The following is a 22,754-nucleotide window of genomic DNA, read 5'->3' as shown; positions in this document are numbered from 1 at the left end:
TTGCTCTGCCCGTGATTTAGCAAACATTAACCTAATGAAGGGTGTGTGGCTTTGGACTTTAGGCTGTCCCTTTGCACCCTTGGCCTGCCAGAAGTTTCAGGTGTGCTTTTTGAGAGCGTTCAAGGGAAGGCACTGAACAGTTTCTCGCTCTATGGAGTGGTGGGTGTGTTGTTTGGTGGTTGCTTTTGGGGCTGGGACACCTGTGTCCCCTCCAGAGAAAAGGGGGGGATGGATAGACATCCTTCCCCCTCCGCTTCTAAAACAGAAGCAACACTTCCCTTCCTCACTGGTTGCTACAAGGATTTATTTATCAGCAGTATCACTGTGGTACAGGTTCACAGAAATATCTGGATAGAACAGGGCTGGAAAATTTGCCTTTTTCAACCAGTATTGATGTTTCTGGCTTATCCTCCATGATATCACCATTGGTACAATACTGACAGTTTGTTGGGTGACTCTTACACCTAAAAAGTTGCACTCTTGAGGAATCTGTGGATTATAAAAGGCAGCAAAAGAGCCAAGTGGATGAATAAGAAAACCCTTCAGCTTTCACAGCTTTCTGAATCTCACTGCTCAGCATCTGCCTGGGCATATGGAGAATGGGTTTGTAAGTAATTGTCTGAAAGGGGAAGTTTAAAGGGCAAAACCTGCTCTGTGTGAGCTGGTTTGTGCAGGCAGTGTGGGGAGGTTTTGTCCTAGGAGAGGTAACAGTTGGTGCAGGAATGGCCAGAACCATGGGAGGTATAAATTGATCAAGTAGTGGAAGTGGTGTGGAGCTCACTGTGGGCTTGGGTTTGCATTCAGCATGGGCTCCTCCCACTGCCCCACATCTAGGTGTTTTCCAGTTAGAATGTCTGTGTAGGAAACTGCCTGGCAGTTTGGGAAGATTTGTTTGGAGTAAAAACGTGCATTTAATGGGGAATGGGGAGTGAGTGGCTTTAAGCCAAAGAAGGATAGATTTAGGTTGGGTATTAGGAATAAATTGTTCCCTGTGAGGGTGGGGAGGCCCTGGCACAGGTTGCCCAGAGAAGCTGTGGCTGCCCCATCCCTGGAAGTGTCCAGGGCTGGGTTGGATGGGGCTTGGAGCAACCTGGGCTGAGGTGGAAGGTGTCCCTACCCATGGCAGGGGGATGGAATTACATCATCTTTAAGGTCCCTTCCAACCCACAGCCATTCTGTGATTCTATAGTTCTATGAAATTGGCCTATAAGCTAACAAACAGGCTGAAATATCCCCAAAAAACCGAAATAATGAAGGATTATTGCCACGATTGAAACCTCCAAGTCGGTAGAGAGCCGCGCCAGCTGGCGGCAGAGAAAAGCGATAAACGCACGAAGCTGTCCGGTTAGTACATTTTATTTAATAATTAGCTCAATAATTAGGTTTGCTGGGGATAGGGGGGAGCGAGCAGGCAGGGCTGCGAGACCTCCCTCGCCCCTCCGGGTGCCGCCAGCGCATCGCAAACCGGCGGGGCGGTGGACGGGGGTGCCCGGGCCGAGCCTCCGCGGTACCCCCGCGGCTCAGAGGGCAGGGCTGGGGGTGCCGGGGGTGCCGGGCAGGCGGTAGCGGCTCCTCACCAGGTAGTCGAGGAGCTCTGCGGCGCAGTCCCGGAGCAGCAGCGGCAGGCGGGTGGAGCTGTAGCGGTAGTAGAGCTCCCGGCGGCGCAGCGCGGCCCCTTTCAGGATCTCCAGCGCGCACTCGTCCCGCGGCGCCGGCAGCTCCCGCAGCACCGCCCCGGCAGCGCGGACAGCGCGGTCTGCGGGGAGGGGGTCAGGGCGGCGGTGCGGGGGCACGGAGGGAGGGGCGGACACGTGGGAGACACGGGGGGGATGAGGGGAGAGTAGGGGAGCGCATAGAAGGGATGAGGGGTACAGAGAGGAGGGGCACATAGAGGGGAGAGTGGGGACTCCCAGGGGCACGATGAGGCTTAGGGGTGGGTGGGGACCCCGAGGGGCTCAGAGAGGGGATGAGGGATACGCAGAGGGGGCTGAGATGATGATGCTCCACTCCTTACCGGTGCATCCAACAACACAACTTACCAGTATCAATGAAGCCCAGGATGCAGAGTGTGATGGAAATATTAATGCTCTGAATGGTGAATTCCTGCCTCAGGGAGCTGAAAAATCCATCCAGGGCGAACTTGGTCGCAGAGTAGGGGACAGTAAAGGGAAAGCCAACTTTACCTGGACACAGAGTTAAGTTCTGTTACAGCACTGGAAGCTGCTCTGCCCTTCATCAGAGAGAGTGTTTTCCCCAAGGGAAGTTTACTGTTAGTGAAATGTCATCCTGGCACCTGAACAGCAGCGTTACAAATATTCCTGTTGGCTTCCAGCTCTTTTAAGGTCTTATGCCCAACACCAGGGCTCATGTCTCTGCTGAGGGCATAAGCAATCCAAAGTAACCACAAAGCCCTCAGTGAGGAGGGATGGAGCAAAGTTTCAACTCCTGTCCCTGGATCCTGGGCTAAGGTGATGACCAGAACACTGTCCAGCACACCAGCTCTGGGGTTTAGTTGCAAGGCTGGTCAAAAAGCAAACTGAGGCGATTGGATTGAGCAGGAAACAAATTCCATCAAGAAAATCCCAAAATAACCTGGATTTGGTGCTGAGGTGTTTTTAGTGTGGGGGTTTTTTTGGAGTGTTAAGCAATTGTGTCTCTTTTAGGATACCTGTGTGCTACTTATGAAAATCAGCTCACGGTGTCTTTTGGGTGAATCCCATGTCACCTACCTCACTCCCCACTCACCTGCCATGGATGAAACCACTACAATGCTGCCCTCACTCTCCTTCAGCATGGGCAGGGCTGATGTGGTCATGGCCACATAGCTGAGGAAGTTGATTTCCAGGAGCTTTCTTACGTGCTCAACATCCCCATCAAAAAAACCAAAGTATGAAGCACCAACATGGTTAAGAATGAGCATGTCCAGGCCTCCTGCGAGCAGAGGAAAGGGTGTTAGTGCCTGGAGGTGGGGAGAGGGCTACAACCAGCAAAACAGCCTTTCCTGGGAGCAGAATAAGTGTAATCAGAAGAAATCAGGTTTTTGGGTCAGAGCTGTGGCCCGTTGTCTCTGGGGCAGGGATATACTCCAGATGGTGGCTGCCAGTAAAACCTCTGCTGTGATATATTTCTTTTTGGTTCAAAACACAAATACCACGCCACAAGGGAGATCACCCCCAGCTGTGTGTGTGGGCCCTGGGAGGGAGAAGGGACCGCTCCACATGGAGCTGGAGCCGTGCATTTCCACGGCTGTGACCCGTGACCGCGATACCGGGGCTGCCGAGGGGCTGATGGGGCACTCCAGCCCCTGGGTGATGAAATCCAGGATCGTGGCCCTGCAGCAGGAATGTCATGAGGGCACAGGGCTGAAAATGAGAGTGCAGTTCAGTTTGAGGGGCAGTGGGGAAGCCAGGCAGGGGGTAGAGCCAGGGGGAAATTTCTCCTGTCTCGCACCACCTCTCCAGCTTTTTTTTTTTTTTTTTTGGCAATAAACCTGGCAGGGATGAGATGCCCTGTTCTTCTGGCACTCGTGGAGGGCAATCTGTAGACATACCCAGTGAGGCCTCTGCCTCCCTCACCACGTGCTGGGCGAAGGCCATGTCCTCCATGGTGCCGCTGACGTACCGCGCCGAGGCTGCTCCCAGCTCCAGGCACCGCTCCACCACCTGCCACCAACACAGCCCGTCAGGAACGTGCCTCCCCCTGCCCTGCCAGCCCGAGGTGGCACCAAACGTGGGTGTCTGGGCTCCCTGTGATGTCTCCCCACCTTAAAACAGCGGTTTGGGAGCGTGTTTGGAGCCTTCTAAGCTTCAAAGGGAGCCCGGGAAATTATTCCTGCACCCCAGGCAGTCTGGCTCTCCAGCCGTTCAGTCTGGAATTGCATGTGTGTGGGGAGAGCAGGAGCTTGGATATCACTGCAGTGGAATGAGGGTGGGTGGTGTGTGTGTGGGGATGTGTGTACATAAGTTCAAACCTTATAACACGTTCTGCAGGGTGTGTGTGTGTGTGTCTGCAGGAGAGGGATTTCTGTGCATGCAGGAGCCCAGGGGTGCCTACCTGTGAGTGTCACCATTCCCAACTGGGATCTGTGCTGTGGCAATTACCTGTGTGGATGTTCCTGCATGGTGGATGTACCTGTGGTGTGAGATCAGCCCTGGCGTGTGTGCCCTGCTGTGAACATGCATGTGAGAGTGCCCGCTTTGCCATTTACTTTCTGGAGCTTGGCCTCTGTCCGTGCCGTGATCAGGATGTGGGATCCCATCCGTGCCAGGTGGTAGGCAATCTGCTCCCCAATTCCAGTGCTGGCTCCCGTCACGATCACCCGCTTCCCCTTCAGCATCTCTGGGGACCGAGGCACAGGCATTTAATTTATCCCGATGCTGTTAGAAAAAAAACAACCCTAAAACTAAAAAAATCCCATAACACCCTTCAGAACAAGCAGTTAACTGGCAGGTAAATGAGCTTGTAAGTGCAAAGCATCCAGCATCAGGAAAAAGCTGTGCAGCTGCTGCAGCTCCTCATGGAATGCAGCGACACAGGGACAGCACTTGACTCTTTCAGCAGCTTTTTCCACGAGTCAGGACGCAACTTATCAGCACCCCTACTATTCTGTAGTAAAAATCACCCACTAAGTGCAGTCTCTGAACTTAAAATCCATTATTTTAAAAGTCCTATTTATAAATTCTGCTGCTGCACACTGGGAAATGGAGCATTCAGAGCCCTCTCCCCCTCAGCCCCTCACCTGCTCCCTCGGGAAGTATTTCTGAGTATTCCTTGCTCAGTTGGATTTTAAATCTTTGCTAAAGCAACTTTCTGCTATCAGCCACCTCACAAACGCTCGGGCTTGGCTTGGTCCGAGCTCTGAATGGTTTCTATGCAAAGCACTCAAATGTGGCTTCTCATATTTTGAATTTAAAGGCAGAGTCGCTTCGGATACTCACCCGGTTTGAAATTCTCCCTCGCAGAATAAAACCAGAAGGCCAAAACCAATCCCAGCAAGGGAATGAGAATCTTTTGCAACCGACCCATCCCACTGTGGAGTGAGGAAACACAGCATGAGAGAAAAGGAAGGAACAACGACAACAACAAAAAAAAAAATCCCTCTGCAGAGCTGCTCCAGAGGGAAGCAGCGATGAGAATCCTTAAAAAACCTGTTAGCGGAGGAGCTGCGGCTTCCAAAGCCCTGGAAAATCACGGGTGGATGGATGAGAGGAGCCAAGCCTTTGATTTGCTCCCTGCTGCTCGGCCTGGCCAGCGGGGCTGTTTGGGTTCTGCCCGGCTCTTTTCATATTTCCTGTCCTACGTTAAAATGCAGAATTTTGCACAACACCCTGGAAGAGGTGTGTCTTTGCTGAGCAGCGTCAAGTTTCACTTGGAGAACATCAGAGGGAGCCCAGTGCAGGTGGTTAAACATCCTTCTTTATTCCTGCTGGCACTGTGTGTGGATGTGACCCGGGTCTGGCACTGGGAGAGCGACTGGGGGTCCTGCTATGCCATGGGGGGACACGTAAAGAATGTCCCTGTGCTCCACAGGGTGTCACTGCTCTGTGCCCAAAGCTGAGCAGCAGGGGTCCGGCAGCACATCAGGCTCCAAAACAGCTCCAGAAATGCTTTGCTGGGGCAGGGTTTAGTTTTTCATCTAATTTTTTTTTTTTTTTTATCCATCTGGGAGCAGATGAGGGAGCAGGGATTGAGCTGAACCCGTCACCAGGGTGCAGCCAGCCCAGCTCCAAGGGGTCCTCTGAACACAGGGAGGTTTGCAGTGAAACTTTGAATGTGTTTTCTGCACAACCTCTCTGCTGTGGTTCCTGCTTTGAGTTTTGTACAAGCTCTGTTCTGTCTTTAAGTGAATATAAATGTTCCAGCTTTGGTCTGGTGCTGGGATCTTCACTGCACAGTCCCAGCAGCTGCTGTGGGGTGAGGATGTGCTGTGGGAGCTCTGTGTGCTCCTGGAACTGTCCTGCTGGATCCTTGACCTTCTCTGCCAGGGGAAGGATGTGTTTGCAGGTGGAAATCAGTTCAAGGTTGGACTTGATGGTAGAGGCCCTTTCCAACCTAAATGGTTTTGTGAATTCTGTGATCTGCAGGACAAGGGCTGCTCCAAGGTCTGATTTCCTGGGAACATCTCCATGGTTTTCCCTTTCAAAGCAATCTGAAGGAATTATTTAATTTGCATCTTCAAAATAAAGATGCTTTAATTCAGTGGTGTACCTGTTAGGGCAGTGGAGCTCTCTGGCCTTGCTACTGCTTTACAGGTTATTTTTTTCTCTTCTGCCTTTCTAATTCAGTCTCAACTTTCCCTGTGATAAGAAGCACTCAGCCCACACTTGGTCAGATAACACCAGTGCACTCACTGCCTTTTCCTGCCTCCCTTTGCTTTGAACTTGGGTCACAGTCACGGGGCAACCATTTAATTCCTTGGCTTGCAATCCAACAGTGAAGTAATTAACCATATCTCAGCTGATCTTGTCTGTGCAGGGAGAGAGGCTCTTTTTAGATAGTTTGGTTTATTACCAGCATTAGGTTACTGCACTAAAGCAATTAACCAGCAACCTTTGTGCACTATCTGCAAGCATGACAGGAAGGTATCATGCTCTTTGCTTTGCATCAGCACCAGGAGATGTGGGGATGGAGGCAGGGGGCGATTCTGGAGCCAACACTGCGCTCGCCTTGCTGGTGGTAACGGCAGTTCATGGGGTTGAGTTGGGTTTTTACCAAGTAGCTGATAATAAAGGACAGAAACACTGAATGTTTTGGACGAAACTTATGCAAATTTTCTTTTATAAGCAGTTCATGTGCAGTTCAGTGTGTGGAAATGAAGCTGGGGTGGTCCCCAGGAGGGCTGGGGGCTGTGGCAGGAGCTGTCGGATCCGGCCACGCTTCGCTGCCCACGTGGGGTTTGCTCTGGGCCACCCGTCCCTTCCAGGGTGCTGCTGCTGCTCCTCACTCCCACTCGCAGCTTTTTCTGGGCTTGTTTTCCCGTGTGCAACTTAAGAACTTGTTTTTGGCTTTTTCCTGGGGGCGGGGAGTGAGGGAAGGGAAAGGCAATGACGGAGAAAGGTTTTCTCCTCTCAGCTGGTCCAGACCTCGGAGAGGGGAGCCCAGGGCTGTGCCTGGCCCTGATCCGGTGAGAGGGAGCTCTGTGGCTTCTGAAACAGCTTCACCCGGATTATCCTGGATGTATTCACCCCACTGCAAGTCCCTTCTGTGTCCCTGTCTGGTGGGAGCTGTGTTTTCCAAGGGGTGATGCTCAGCGTGGTGCTGCCCTCTCTACACACGGGAGGTTCTTGGAGGAAACGAATCTGTGAAGGAAACTTGTTCTGACAGCAAACTGGGAGAGGGGAGCTTGGGGAGCCCCTGGAGGGAGCACGTTCCAGAGCAAGGCTGAGGCTCAGGCAGGTTTGTGCAGGCAGCTCAAAGACTTGAGCAAACTCAGCAGGAATTTGAATACTGTTTCTTTTTTCCCCCCTCTTTTGAGTGATATTTGGCTTTTTTCAACTGATGGTCAAGTCTTGGTTAAATGCAGAGGATTTTCCTCTTTATTTTTTTCTTCTTTCTCCTCTTGCTTTCGTTTATCTCGTGGATATTTAAACTTGATTTTTCATACCCAGCTCTCCCAGCATCCTTTACCAGGAACACAGCTCTAAATATGTTCTTTCCAGACAGGACTATCATGTTATAAAGCGTTGCCATCGTTATCCTTGCACTAGACTGCATGACATCACGATGCTGTTGGGCCATGAGAGATGCCTGTGGGTTTTGACACAGCTTCATGTCACCTTATTGTGGCTCTTGGGCACATCCTGCAAACCCCATCACTGTCACAGTGCACCTTTCTCCAGAAAAATGCACTCAGATTCCAAGAAAGACTTGAGTTGATTGTAGGATGGGTTTGGTTTGACATCGTATTTCTACACACTGGTGGTTTAGAGAAAATACTGTGATGTTTAAGTCATTTATAAGTGCTAAATTAATGGGTTTTTTCCCTGTGTGACCAAATCAGGAATTGCTGCCTTGCTATTTGATGGTTTGAGCTGTGGCTGCTTTGAGTCTTGGCCACTGTCCATGTTCCCAGTGCCCTTGATGTTGGGTGCCTGAGGCTGATATGCTTATCTGCACCCCTAAATTTAGCCTGGCAGCTCTTGAAATATCCACTATCCAAACTACAAATAGAGAGTGAGGGCTCTCTGAAGACATTCAGCTCATGCCTTTGAAGTGGTTGATGTGTGAGTGGGGCTGGGTGGCCTTCAGCTCCATGTGGTGAAGGTCTGGAGAACAGCTCCAAGCTGAAATAGGATCTTTGAGGAGATGCTGCAGGATGGGTACAGACAAACACTCCCCAGATCTCGTGCCAGCCTCAGTTTTCCCGGGAACTTCACGTACCAGGAAAATGTCACGTTCACAGGTTGGAGTAAATTAGATACAAACAAGTCTCAGAGAGAACAACAGAAATCAGCCTCGTGCAAACTCAGCAATGCAACTCAGCCCTGGGGTGATGTGTGGCTGTCCTCAGGAGTTTATCCCTCAGGGCCTGAGTTTAGCTTAGCCTTAAATGCTCTGTCTGCTTCTACACAGTAGCTTGCCTGAGGTGTCCTCACCAGTACTGTCTGCATGTCTCATTCCATCTGGTTGCTGTCTGGTCTGTCCCAGTACTTATAATTAAAATTTGCCTTTGCAATTCATGGGAATGATTGTTTGCTCCATTGCAGGTGGTGGTGGGGGATGCTGTTTGCTGTTATTTGTGGCACTTGTGTTGGCCAGGCTTTGCTGCAGTTTACCTGGAGTGGGAATACAGACTTGGTAGGGATGGGAAAATAGGCTGGATGGGAGGGTCGTGTCGTGGTTTAAGGGTGGGGAAGTTTGCTGAAGGCTTTTAATCTGCTGCATGTGGCAAGCCTGCCATCCATCATCGTTAAAGTGATGTTAAAGGGGGTTACAAAGCCTCTGTGCACACGGAATTTATTGTGTGGTTCAAATAACCCTTTTTATGGCCACTCTGGTGAAGTTGGCTATTAATGATTGTCGAATTCAGCGCTCTGCAGAGAGCCAGCCCCGTCCAAGGGCAGTGCAATCCCCTGAGGAAGTGCTAACACGCAGGGATGACCTCCCAGGCTGGCCTTTCAGGGTGATGTGTGTCCAGAAACAACCTCTGAGCTTGCAGGACGTCAGGAGGCAGGAGGCTGTCGTGGCAGGATATGATGTTCCCGAGGTGGGTCCCGAGCTGCCGGCGCAGGCCGTGGTTTATCTGTCTAATCCCGTTAGCTGCCTTAGGAGGAGCTATTTTGACTGGCTCACAAATCTCTTTGCTTTAAGCCCCTGAGCCTCGTGACTGGATCACTGTGGAGAGGAGGTGTGGGCAGCAGGGCATGGCACAGTGTGACGAGGCCACGTCTGTGGTGTGAAGACAAACCCAGGTCCAAACCCAGCTCACCTGGAGCTCCCCTGGTCACCTTTGGACTCCCAGGCTGGACTGCTTGAGACCAGCTCCATCTCCTCATTTTCAAAATTCCCCTTCCCCACAGGGCACGATGAGACACCTGTGACTTGTAGAGTGGCACTAATCCTGGGAAGTGATGTGGGATTAACAGTTTCCTTGGACAGAGATGTGATTGTCATCTTGGTTTAATCCGTTTAAGTGTTCAGCTCTGGCTGATCAGAGCTGGGAACACTTTCATGCCTGATGCAGCCACAGACATCCAGGTCCCTGCTCTGTCCATGCACCAAGTGTGACACAGAGAATACCAGGACAGCCTTCCCTATCCCTGGGGCTGGGCTCCAAACATATAACCTCCTTAAAGCTGGAATTGGCAGGTAGGGGAGGATGATGGACCCTCCTCAGCAGATGGCTCTCTTAAGACCTCAATTCTTCCATTGCTATCAATGGGGGCTTGGATTGTTTAACCTTGCCAGAGTCCAAAGGCTTGGCTATGGACTAAATAAAGTACTTCTCAAAGATAATTTTATTTAAAACCTTAATTTTAACTGAGGAAAAGGTACTTTAAACTCGACTGAAAGCTTGAGCAGAGTTTTAGTGCAGAGACTGGATAGGACTCCTCGTCTGCAATGTGCTTTTATTGTTTGTTGTTTGTTGTGTTGTTTTTTTTTAAAAAAACACAAGTAATGGTCAACAAAATGAACTGTGGGGTACTATTATGAAATTGTGAGGGCAAACTTCATCTGTGCTCTGGAATTTTCAGATGCTGATCTTGACTCGTGCAGCTCCGGTGTGGGGCAGCATTTTAAAACCTTCTGGGATCTGCTGTTTGGATCAATTGTTTGGCTTTTTGCCAGAGAATGGCACATTCCTGGCAGGTCTCCCAGTCCCTGTGCAAGGTGTGTAGCCTGGCTCCTACCTCTGCCCTGCTGGTGTCTCTTTGAGCAGACCAAGAGGGATTTTCTGCCCTGGCTGTGACTGGCAGGGATTGTTTCCCCTCCTTCCCTTCCCAAGTGTGGTCGGGATCAGTCAGCTGTGTCTGTCTGGGGGCTTTATTTGACTAACATGACATAGTCCTGAATGCAACAGATTCTTGCTGAGCCCAGAAAGATTTTTTTAAATGGGTGAAAGTCCTCTAATGATTCTGGCAGTGCCCCTGGGTACAGCCTGAAGCTTGTAACTCTATTTCCACACCCTCCAGACTGCCTGTGCCACCTCCATGCTTCAATTTTTCCACCTCTGACACCCCTGTAATACTGGAATCCGATATTACTCTGCACAGTTACATGTCTGTGGTGGGTTTGTGAAGGATCTCAGCAATGGTAGAAGAGATTTTTAAAGTTTTTTGCTGTGCAGCAGCTGTAGCCAGGTGGAGAATTGTCAAGGCAAGGACAGAGGGTCCATGGTTGATTTTTAAACAGTTCTGTAACCCATGGCCATGACAGAGACATGAAACTGTGCCAATGAACCCAAATAACCCCCTAAAGTTCAACCCCACCTCCAGCTTGGGGCATGTTTGTCACCCATGTGACACAAATGCCACCTCCTCCCCAGCTGGCCCATTTTGGAAGGGAGCAGCTGCCAGGAGTACAGACACACTGACCCTCTTGGCCCCAGAGCAGCCTCACTGGGGGGCTTTATAGAGAGAGTACAGCCCCTTCACTACTCTCTGGGTACCAGAGAGTACCCCCAGCTACCTCCTGAAAGGAGCCAGAAGTGAGTAAAACCAGTAAAAGAGAAAAATAAACGCAGCAAGAGAGCACTGGGTGCCATATAAAATATTTATTGATCTTGCAAAATGGTGTAAAACGCATCCGTAATAAAAATAAGAAACCATGCTGTGCATCTTGGCACAGGTTTATACCAACAAAAGGTATTTTTTCCCACTGCTGCACAGCAGCAAATAAAACCCTTCTCTTCTCCTCGAGTCTCCTTCGGCCAAGCCTTCTCTCTTCGTGCTGGAACCACCACCAGGGAGGACGGGGCAGCAGAGTCTCTGTGCTCGGTTGCTCAGCAGGCAGCTCCTCGGCGGGGCTCTACGACGCGTGCTGTCTGGTCACCAGGGCCCTCTGCACCGCCCCCGGCTTCGTGCTCTTTTCCAGGATCAAATCCTCCTGTTTCTGGGGGAGCCTTTGCTCTCGTGTCGGGGCAGGTTTCTTCTTCTTCTCCTCCTCCTCGTCCTCTAGCCTGCCCTGGGAGCTGAAGGGGCTGCAGACGGTCTCCACCAGCCCGATGACCACCCCAAAGAAGGCCAGCACGCTGCCCAGCATGTACAGCTTGACCATCTTCCTGTTGGGCTTCTGGCTGAGCATTTCTTTGGCGAAGGGGATCAGCTCATGCATGGTTTCCATTTTTTGTGGTTTTGGGGTTTTTTTTGCAGCAGCAGCAGATTTAGATGTCAGTTCTGCAAGAGAAGAGAGAAGGGCGTTAGTTAAATCCAGCTGCTGCAGTGTCAGAGCCCTCCCCTCCGGGCAGCCCGAGCTCCGCGCTGATTTTAGTGGAGGATTTTGGATTTTTGCTGAAGGTTCGCTGCAGGGAAACGCATCGAGCAGACCCTGACCGGGGGTTGGGATCCAGGCGGATCACCGCATCCCACCCGCATCCCATTCCCCGTGGCATCCCCTCGCTCCCCCTTACCCGGAGGCGGCGGCGCTGCTGCAGGGCCGGCTGCGGTGAGGGTGGTGAGCGCTGCGGTGGTTTTTGGCTGCGGGGCCGGGCTGTTCTGGGCTGCGGGGGCCGCTCCGCTCGGCAGCTGCTGTGCCCGCACCCGCCGCCGCCTTATATCGCCCGTGGGGCGGGCGGGGCCGGGCGGGGCGGGCATCGTGCCCCGAGCACGGGCCACCCCCCCCGCCGCCGCTTGGCAGAGCCTGCCCTTAATCCGGCCAGACGGGGGGGAAAAAAAACCCACCCAACCTCTTCTTTTTTTTTTTTTTTCTTCTCCTGGTTCTTATTTTGCCTCGTTTGTTTATTTGTTTTTATTTATTTGGATTTATTTTTTCCTCCTTTCTCTTTTCAATTTCTTCTATCTTTTCCTTCTTTTTACCTTCTCCTATGTTTTCTTTTTACCTTCTATACTTTCTTTGGTTTACCTTCTCCTTTTATTCTTCTTTTTATCTTCTATTTTTTCTTCTTGCTACCTTCTCCTTCTATTTTTCCTTCTTCTTACCTTCTCCTCTATTTTTTCTTTTTACCTTGTATTTCTTCTTCTTTTTACCCTTCTCCTGTTTATTTTCTTTTTACCTTCTTCTATGTTTTCTTCTTGCTACCTTCTCCTTCTATTTTACCTTCTTTTTACCTTCTCCCTCTCTATCTCCCTCTATTTCTCCTTCTATTCCTCCTTTTTCTCTTTCATAAAACTTGTTGATATCCCTCCTCCCCCCTCCAAAAAATATAATCATCCCAAAGTCTAATTCCAGCACCAGGTATCTGTTTCTGTTGTCTCACTTGCTGTCCAGCTCCGTAGCTGCTTCTGCAAGAAATATTTAATATGATAATAGAAGCTTTATTGAGCTGGTGCCTGGGAGTGAGTGAGAGAGGGTCTGTGTCCTGAGATCCTAAAATATGGCAGTGTTTGGATCTGGGGCTTGGGTCTGTGCAGTCAGTTCAGCAAAATGGATGTCTCTGCCTCACTCTTTATTCTTGGGGTGAAAAGGATTAAAAAATGCCATATGGAAGGACAGCAAAGGAGTTTATTAAAGGTTTCTACAGGTGGTTGCTGGCAAAGACAGCCATTAGCAGGTGATGGCTGCAGTGTGTGACAGCACCTTATTTCTTAGAAATAGCAACAATTGGAATCTCCTGAGTTAGTAAAAGTTACATCAACCCGTTAAAACCCTCTTTTTCACTTTTCCTACACTTGGTGCTGGAACTCTGTAACACTCTGTTGTGTCACTCCTTGTGATTCAGCTGAAGAACGGGGCTGTTTCCATTTTGGGGAGAAGCAGGAGGCCGTGCTGTCACACTGCTTCCCTGGACTGCAGCCAGGAGTGTTGCATCAATCCCTCCCAGCACATTGCATCACCACCATCATCATCTGCTCCCACTGCAGGCTGCATCCCTGCTCAGGTACTGCTCTGGCTGGACAATCATATATATTCCATACACATCTCAGCAGCTGCTGACCTTAGGGAGTTGCTAAAGCCACAAGAAGTTGTTGGGATTTACAGCTTCTGATTTCACAGAGCAGATGGTGGGACACTGGACAGATTTCTGGCTGAGGTGATGGGAATTGCTCTGCCAGGACAGCATATAGAAATTAAAATATGAGCTGATGGGATAGCAGCAATTTTAGGGAGAAGTTGGTGCATGTGAAAAGAGGGAAAGCTCAGAGGGAGCCTTCCAAGGATGCTCTAAAGGAGGCTGCATCTCCTGGGGGGTGTTTGCAAACCCTGGTGAGGTGCAGCTCAAAGGGGTGGGCAGGCAGCCCCCAAAGCAAGCTGGAGCCAAAGGGGGCTTGTCCTCAAACCAGGGAATGGAAAAGAGGGCCTGTGGCACAGGGAACGTGGGTTTGATAACTCTGAGCTGGGTTTTATCTCAGCCCACACAGAGGAAACCTGTCTGTGACGTGAATAACTCGTGATGTGAGTGGCTGGTGCCGTGTTTCCCCTTCCTGCCCCTGCAGCATCACTGGTGCTGAGGCTGAGCACTGGTTTGTCTCTTGAGTCTGAGAAAGTGGCTGAACAGAGCTCTGAGGGACACAGGAATTGCTGGAAGGAGTGTTATTTAGTCAGATGCCTTTTGCCTGAGGATTTGAACACCTTCCTTTCTGAAAAGCTGCCTCACGGGGTGATATTGCCCCAATTCTGCCCTAAAACAACCCAAGTGGCTCGTAAGGGTTGGATTTGGTGAACTTTAGGGTTCCTGCCAGCCTGAACTGTTCTCTGATTCTACAATTAAAACCAGCTTAATGTCTGGCCTGTGTTGGGATCACAGTTCCCAACTAGGTGAGGATCAAGCTGCCTTCCTCGCCACTTCCCAAGGCTTTGATGTCCACACAACCCTTGATTCCCTGCCCCGTGGGGGTGTGGGCAGTGCTGACCTGCCTCAAAAAGGGACACAGTCCTTCAGTTTGGTGGGTTTTTCCCTTTCCCTTCCTTCCTTGCTGAGCTGTGCCATGGGTATGTGTGTGCAGCAGTGAGTCAGCCCCAGCTCCTCACATCCCGCACGTCCGAGGGAGGCTGGAGGCTTCCCCCCACCCCCACAGCGAGCAGAGAGCTCTGAGGAAACGCTGCTGGTGAAAATTTGGGCTTTTTTTTTTTTTTTTTTCTTTTTTACGAGTTTTGAATGTGCTTAGGAAATTGCATTGCAAGACTGGCTGTAAAAGTTGCTAAAGACTTGTCTTTCCCTCCTCAGCGTCTGGGTTGTTTTTTTTTTTTTCTTGAAATAAAAGGTCCTTATCTCCTCTGCCAACTTGGCAACCAAGTTTGCAGCTGATTCCTGCGTTTGGGCTGTGGTTTTGTTCTCTTCTGTAACGCTTAGGAAAATGACCATTGCAGAGAAGATAGCTGGAGGAGACAGCAATTAGACAGGGAAAGTTCAAGGTTACTGTTCTTTTTTTTGGGGGGTAAGGTGTGCTGTCTCCTCCCAGCTCCAAGAGATGAGAGGTGGGAGCTGTCCCGACACTGCTCAACTCCGGTGTCTGGGTTGTCCCAGTCCCAGAAACAAAGGTCAGCGTGAAGTGTTGGAATCGTGACATTTCACCTAAAAAAGGGTTTTTGTTTGCTTTTTTTAATTATTTTTTTTCAGGCAGGGTTCTATTTGCCTCCTGAACCTTGTGTTTGAAAGTCTCTTTCCCAACCTGAGGGCTAGGAAGGGTGTTTTTATTCATTAAATGCCAGTGGAGATGTCCATGCAATCCCAAAGTACTGAGCTGTGGGGAGAGCACAGAGCTCAGGATAACTTTGAGCATTAACCAAGCAGCTGATAATCATCTGTGGCAAACACCTCTTACAGCAGCACTCAGATAGTGTTAATTTAATTAAACAATATTTAATTCAATTTTGTTTTAAATTTCAGCGACGAGGTCTGTGCGAGCTCACTGTGCGGACACTTAAATTGGATTAAGTGTGGATAAAAGGATTAATGACTAAACTAAATTAGACTAATTTTAGCTGTTCCCAATCTTATTTAGGAGAGTCTGCACAAGGAGGTTGTCGGGTTTAATCGCAACTTAAACCAGGCTTTGTGGCTGGGAGAACTGCACGAGTTGGACGTCATCTGGAGGAAGGGCTCTGCCTGAATTTCCAAAGCAGGGTAAGCACCTGAGGCTTAACCCAGCTGTTGCTGGACAGGGGAGGCCGAGATGTGTGAGGGCTGGGGAGATGATGCTCCACAGCCCAGCTCCCCTTGCTGGCTTGGCACCCCTGAGCTCACCCACAGCCCCGAGCCTGGGAAGAGCTGCTTTGGGATTGCTCTGGAGGGTGCAGGTGATGCTGTGCTGTGTCACCTGGGTGTCTCTGCCTGCAGCAGCCCAAATGTAACAACTCCCTTCCTGGTGTGGCTCATTTTGCACTGGGATAACCTTGGTGATGCTCTTGGGGGACGGGAGCGCCGGCAGCTCTGCCCTGGCTGTGGGTGGACGTGCAGGAGGAGAGGAGCTGGGAGCATTCCCAGCTCTGGGAGAGGTTTCAGGTGGCTCAGCTCCTGTTTCAACCATGTCCCTTGTCTGTCACACAGCTCTGTGCTGGCACTGTGGCCACGGGCAGCTGGCAGGGCAGGGGCACGGCAGGCGCTGGGCACGCCGCGGGTGCGTGCTGTGGGCTCGGGGGGCAGGAGATCTGCCAGGAGAGGGGCTGGGAGGGAAAGGGAGCAGCTCCTGCTGCCAGAACATCCCCATATGAAGCTCCAAGGGATCTGCAGGGTGGCTGATGTGCCCAGGCACAAATGTGCTGTAGGCGTTGCCACCCTGAAACACTTGAGAGAAAGAGGGATGTGAAAAGAAAGAGAAAACCCCAAAGCCCAGCAAGCATAAATAAGGATCTGTCCCTATTAAAAATGAAGAAAATAATACAGTTTTGGTTTCTTTGCCCTGCTAGGTCCCACTGTAGTGAAACACTGTGTGCCTGCTTGGCAGAGAGGAGCCTCCCCATGGGCTGTGACGGGCACAGAGGGAAGGTAGGTTGGTGTGGGGTGGGATGTGGCCACGTGGCTCAGCTCTGGGGACCTGCTGTGCTGTGGCATCTGCACAGAGTGAAAGCTGCCCTGGAGATGTCACAGAGGAACAGCCACAGGGATTCTGGTGCTTGGTGCCTGATGCTGCCGTGTGGGTTTGCCCCCAGGTGCTCTTCCAGCCAGCCTGGCCCTGTTCTCTTGTCTCAACCCAAATTCTGAATCCAAATTTTGTTTTTCTTCACCTAATATTATCTACCTTGGAGGAAGACATTCAAACACCATTAGCACAGTGCTTTTGTGCAAGAATTCTGAGTCTAGGGGCCCACCCTGACCTAGTCCACCCCAAGTGACACCCTGGCCTTGATGGCCACCTGAGGTCCCTTCCCACCAGCCCAGGGTGTGACTCTGGGGTTTTGCTGAGTCGTGGGGGGGGGAACTGGAGACAAAACGCTGAGCTGACCTTTGCCTCTTGTCGTCACCTCCCAAAATGTGGCATCTCAGTGGTCTTGGTGGGAGCACAGCTGAGCTGGAAAGGTGTGTTGCCTCATCTTCCACATGTCTGCGTGTGGGCAAGGGTCAGGCACTGCTGGACTTTGGCTGTGACGAGCCCGAGCTCCACAGGGTGGTCTGGGACGAGGGGCTGATGCACCAACCAGGGAGGGGAGCAAAGGTGGGACAGAGCACTGTGTTTTACCTGAGCAGGTCAGAGCTTGTGCACAGCCAGTGCCTTGTTTGGATTCCAGCGAGTGGAGCCCCGTGCACAGCGAGTGCCTTGTTTTAATTCCAGCAGCTTGGTGGGGGAGGAAGGAGCTGGCAACCAGGAGCAGAAAATAGCGTGTCCTTCACTTCAGTCACCCCTGCGGTGTCAGGGAGGATCCACGGCTTAACAGAGGCTCCTAAATGACCCATTAGTTCAAACTTCCTGAGGTTGATGTGCTGGCTGTGCTGTGCTTTGGGCTGGCAGCAGGGACACAGAGACCCCTTCATTCCATTGTTTGCTCCGAAATCCTCCAGAGGGGAGCTGGAATGCTTTCCTAATGGAATATTTTCCCGTTTAGAAAACAGGGACGTGACAAAAATAACGGTGTTCTCCCCCTGCAAGGATAACTTTATCAAGCTCCTGGTGGAAAGCAGGCAGGCAGCCCAGCCCCTGGCACTGCCAGCTCTGCACCCTGTCACTGTGTGCCTGGGGAGGGCTGGGCTGGGGGCCACAGACCCTCCAGCTCCATGGGGGATCCTGTGCTGACCCAGCACGAGTCAGGAATGTTTGGACAATGCTCTCAGGGACAGGGTAGGATTTTGGGGTGTCTGTGCAGGACCAGGAGTGACTTGATGATCCTTGTGGGTCCCTTCCAGCTCGGGACATTCTGATTGCATGGCAGGACAGCTCATGCCCGCCCCCAGGGCTGCAAAGGGAGGCAGCAGCAGGATGGGTCAAAGGGCTGCAGCACTTTGGAACCAGCTCCCAAGGGTTATTTGAATTTAAACCTAAAGTAGGTCAGTTGGGCTTGAGTTCAAGGTTTTATGTGCTTTCAGAGCAGGTTGAACTGGAATTCATTAGAAATTCCTGAAATGTTTTTAAAAGAAATCATGATAATTAGTAAAGTCAGTGTTTTAAATCATCTGTGCTGGAGTGAGGAGGTTGTTTCATGGTCAGGTTTTAATTAAGGTGAGAAATAAAAAGACTAGGTAAAGAAAAACCTTTTTTATTGCTGATATCAGTAGTCTTGCAATTGAGAGAGTTGTCAAAAAGTTACAACAAAAGTTATAAGCATTTCTTACCCCTGGAAAAACCTTCCCAAGTTTCCCCCTTCCCATGCAACTTCAGTGCTTCTGGCTCCAGGTCCTGTACCCCATTCCAGGTTTCTCCCATGAAGGTTTGCAGGCACCTGACAGGACACAGACAGGTTGTACCTGGTCTAATGACATCAGGTTTTATCCCAGCTCTGGGAAATCAGGGACTGGAGGGGACTGGGAGTTTGGAGTCTGCCCTGCCCTGTGCCAACCTGCTGCTCAGCATCACCAAACAAATCATCCTTCTGCCTGATTTTTTTTCCATTTGAATGTTCTTTCAGGAATTGTGTTTCAGGCATTTCTTAATCCTTTAATGAAAAATGTAACAGCAGCATTAAGTACTGTTCAGTTTTTTTATGCTTGAGCTATAAATCCATCCTCAATCCATCCTTTTTCCTCAATGGAGGTTTTGCATTTCAGGGGATTAAGTGTTCTTTATGCAGTGCTCTGCCTCTGATTTTCAGCTTCTTTTGTGTTCATCTGAACTCCAGAGAGAGAGAAGTTAAAAACCAATCAAATATGACCATTCCAGACTGGTCAGTGCTGACTAACTGGTATCACACCTGACAATGAATCAAAAGCTGCTGATCTCGGATGGTTTCCTTGGAGAAGCTCCCAAGGGACTAAAGTAGTCATGTGCCTTTAACTGAACAGAAAGTAATGTCAGATGGGAGGAAGGAAAACAAAGCTACTCATGCAGGAGTCACATCCTTTTCCACCTTGGCTGCCACCACCTGGGTGTTTGGTACTGAGGTCACCCCGGGTGCAACACCCGGGGAGCTGCAGGGGATGGGGAACCCCCAGTTCCTTCCTCCCCCACAGCTCCCCCTGCTCCATCCCTGATGCCTGGAAAGAGTGTGGGGAATCTCTCTGCTCAGGCTGCCTGGCCAGCTGAAGACTCTAATTCTAAAAGCAGAGGCTGGGCAGGTATTAGTCTGGTATTATGGCAGAGTGTGACCTTGTGACACCGGGTGACACACGTGTCCCCAGCTGGCAGGGCTGTTCTGCACCCTCACACGTTTTTAGAGGGAGATTAGCTTTTAAATAGCTGGCTGTGATGCATTTTTCTGCCAGATGCTGTGATTTCTTTCCACTTGAAACTTAAAACCTTGGTTGCTGCCAGTGTGTCCTCTGAAGAGTGTCCCTGCCAGACCACTGCTGGCACTAAGCTCTGGTGATGCCCATTGCACAGGTACAGGATGATCTGAGGTGGAGCTTTTCTGCCTCTGACGAGCTGGGATGGGATAGAGAACCTGCTTGGCAGGTCACACATGTGCACACCACAGAGCAGGAGCTGGGATTATCCCCCTCACGTGAACACTGCAGAGCAGGAGGAGGCAGCAGCTGCGGGACTGAGGTGGGGAGCGGGAGCTGCTGCTGATCTTGTCTTGGAGAAGGTGCTTCCAGCAGAGCAGTGGCCCCTAACACCATGTCTGGGCAGGGTATGTCCCATGACTCAGAGCATGATTTCCTGCAGGAGCTGACATTATTTGTTTTCCAGGGAATGTCTGGCCCAGCCCTGGGAGGTTTGTGGGCTCTGACATGGCTCGTCGCAGGTTAGCACAGGCTGAACTGAGGAAGCACTGGGAGTCCTGTGAGCATCTCTCTTGTCCCTCCCACTCATCCCAGACTGTTCCAATGCTTATATTTTATTTTTTGTGGTGTATTTTTACCATTGTCTCCTGTGTATCCAGCCAGCTCCACTATCTTGATGGGCATTCACTCCCTGGTACTCAGGACAACACTGTCCATGGTAATGTGGACAGGAACAGCCTGGAGCAGCATTCCAGCCTCAATCTCCCATCAGGGACACAGGGCTGTCAGGGCCCCCCTGCCCCAGCCATGCTTCCCCTGAGCACCAACCTGTGCACAGCTGATTTTTAACTTTCCTGCTTTTATTGATCTGCAGTACCCAAGCCATAATTGCTTTTGTTCTTGTTCTGACTTGTAGGGCCTGAAATTCCAGGTTTAACCTTGCTTTGGTAAGCCTGGGGGAAGGAGGAAAGGACAGATCAAGGTATTTTGGATAGTTTAGTCAAATAGCTTGTGGCCCAGGTAGTGTTTTCCAATCCTACCCTTGTTGATGTCACAGAATTGCAACATCCTGAGCTTTACACTAATATCAAGTGGAGCATCACTTTCTCAGAGCATAATAATGGGGTCAGGAGGGATCAATAGATGGCATTTACAGCCTTTCCAAGACTTCAGCCTCCTGGTTGACTGCCAGTGCTTTAGGGCATGGCTTTAAACCAGGCAGAATGGGTAACCTGCAGGGGATGTTTGGCCACATCCAGCATCACCAGCAGCCTTGTAGAAACTCAGACTGGTCAGGCCTTCCTCTCCTTTGCCTTCTCGGAGAGTCACTCTACCGGGGGAGGAGGTTTGATGGGATTTCTCACGGAGTCTGGGATCGGGTGGCAGCACTTTTACCACGCGAGGCTCCACTGCGGGGTTTGACACACCTGTGCGGGCAGCTCGTGGCCCCTCTCCCCTCTCCGTTCCGCTTTAAAACATTCCAACGTTCCTCCTCGCTTCCTTTTTTTTTGCCGCCAGCTGAGCTGGGGAGGAGGCTGCAGGAGGAGGAATGTGGCGTTACCGCATTGCTGAGCAGGAGCTGGGGAGGGGCGGGCACGCCCAGGCTGGGCACACCTCAGCCAGGAGGAAGCCGTGCCCGGCTTTCACACTCTTATAGCCTGAGGGACGGTATTTTTTTTTTCTCCTCCCCCCAGCTCTATCCCCTTTCTCTGAGCTTCCAGCCCTCAGCTTGCACGTGCCTGTGTCGCTCAGCGTGGGGATGGGGAGGTAGGTGGCACGAACAGCAGAGGAACTGGAGGAGGGATCTGGAGTGGCCTGCTGAGCCCCTCACCAGTATGGGAGAGGACGTGATTTTGGGGACATTTCAGTAAAAACAGTGCGAAAGACTCTATGAAAGTCTGTTTGAGGATGAAAACCCGCAGTTTAGGTGAAATGTGGTGTGTAAGTGGTGCAGGGGAGCAATGGATTGAGGGGGGGACACTTTTTAGTTTAGGCATATTACTTAAAGGTTTGTTACTTTGCTGCCACAGTAAAAAAATAAAGTTATGAAACTGTTTCCATATATACTCTTGTAAAGCGTCAGTGACCACTGAAAGGTGGGGAGTGAAAGAGAACTCTGAATTAGGTGTGAAGCAGGGGAGAAGGGCTCCTCATCAGCTGGGCATGGGGCTGGAACTCAAACAAGAACCATGGTTCTTAAAAAATGTGACTCTCTGACTCTTTTCACAGCCGGTGAGTTCGCAGGATTGTGTTTATTAGATAACTCCGGAGCTTATCTTGGGTGATTTTGTGTCTTGAGGAATTCTGGTGCCGCAGGCAGGAGGGGGGACTCTGCCTGTACAGCCCAGGTCGCCTTTGGGCTGGAAGTCTGACATGTGGACACACAGTGTGATTATAACTCACGTGGACATCCCGAATTGGGCTTTAAAGGATCAAGCTGAGGTGCTGATAGTGGCACTGCCTTGTCACTGTGAAGCGAAACACAATAAACCTGTCGGAGAGGGCGGGTGAACGTCCCAGGGAATCACCCGATGGCAGCAGCTCTTGAGGGAGCTGTTTTCAAGCTGATTTGGTCCACGCCGGCTCCAGGGGAGCTGAGGTGAATTACAGATGGGCTCTCACTTGCTGCCTGCCCGCAGAGCAGCTGGTCCAGGGTGCCCTCACCCTCCCCAGGAGTGATTTCTGCGTGCGCTGTGCCCGTCTCGGGGCTGCCGTGAGTTATGCGGTAACAGGGTGGGGATGTCTGGGGATCCCTGAATCACTGCCTTTATCATCACTGCACCCACGGGCACCTTCTCTCCCAGGTGAGGCAGCTGCCTGTTAAAAGCCAGGGAGGAGGGAGCCGGAGCTCAGAGGGTTCCTGTGGTTGCCGAGCGGTGCAGGGGGAGGGAGCGCTCCCTGTGAACAGGGGACACTGCGGGGACACTGCGGGGACAGGGACAGCGCTCCTGCTCCCACAGGGAGGAGGGCAGGTGAGGTTTCCGGCTCTTGGGGGTGTGCTGGCAGCTCTTCCTTCCCTGGGCTCCGTGGGAGATACTCTCGGTTGATTTTTATGGGTTTCTTCATTTCATGAGATGGGACCTTTGGGCTGTCGCGTGACGAGTTTTGATCTGGAGTTGATTCTGGAAACGCAGGCAAAAGGTGGGGCTGAGGAACAGAAAGTGCAGTGTGCCTGGGACGGGGTGGCTGGGGGCTGTGTGGGGGATGTGTGTGTGTGTGCACACCCCTCGGAGCATCCCTTCTAGCCGTGCATTCCCACCCGGCATCGGCACTGATCCCTGGTCGCTGCTGATCGTGGTGCCAGCGGCTGTGGCTTCCCCATGTCCATGGGGAACTGGGCAGTCAGGAATCACTGCTGAGAGCAAGGAGCCTGTTTGGTACCTGT

At 51.2% G+C, this 22,754-nt stretch overlaps 2 protein-coding genes across 3 annotated transcripts; both read right to left on the bottom strand.

Annotated features, from left to right (window-relative positions):
• Positions 1-1,346: 1,346 nt before the first annotated feature.
• On the bottom strand, positions 1,347-5,292 carry LOC126645887 (11-beta-hydroxysteroid dehydrogenase 1-like). Of its 2 annotated transcripts, none has more exons than XM_050326717.1 (7): positions 5,148-5,292; positions 4,938-5,029; positions 4,208-4,338; positions 3,551-3,662; positions 2,746-2,931; positions 2,040-2,183; positions 1,347-1,756 (listed from the first exon to the last, which is right to left on the bottom strand). In XM_050326717.1, exons 2-7 carry the CDS (start codon positions 5,023-5,025, stop codon positions 1,521-1,523), a joined length of 897 nt encoding a protein of 298 aa, XP_050182674.1. In that variant the 5' UTR covers positions 5,026-5,029; positions 5,148-5,292; the 3' UTR covers positions 1,347-1,520. The 2 variants fall into 2 exon arrangements, with proteins under 2 accessions (XP_050182674.1, XP_050182676.1); XM_050326719.1 differs by having other exon boundaries at positions 4,223-4,338.
• Positions 5,293-11,197: 5,905 nt separating this feature from the next.
• On the bottom strand, positions 11,198-12,193 carry G0S2 (G0/G1 switch 2). The gene is made up of 2 exons (XM_050326732.1): positions 12,068-12,193; positions 11,198-11,834 (listed from the first exon to the last, which is right to left on the bottom strand). Exon 2 carries the CDS (start codon positions 11,779-11,781, stop codon positions 11,467-11,469), a length of 315 nt encoding a protein of 104 aa, XP_050182689.1. The 5' UTR covers positions 11,782-11,834; positions 12,068-12,193; the 3' UTR covers positions 11,198-11,466.
• Between the last annotated feature and the right edge of the window lie 10,561 nt (positions 12,194-22,754).

Source organism: Myiozetetes cayanensis, unplaced genomic scaffold (assembly GCF_022539395.1).
Source record: "Myiozetetes cayanensis isolate MyiCay16 unplaced genomic scaffold, myiCay2020 scf32, whole genome shotgun sequence".
NCBI lineage: Eukaryota > Metazoa > Chordata > Aves > Passeriformes > Tyrannidae > Myiozetetes > Myiozetetes cayanensis.
This window is presented reverse-complemented; position numbering and strand designations above follow the sequence as displayed.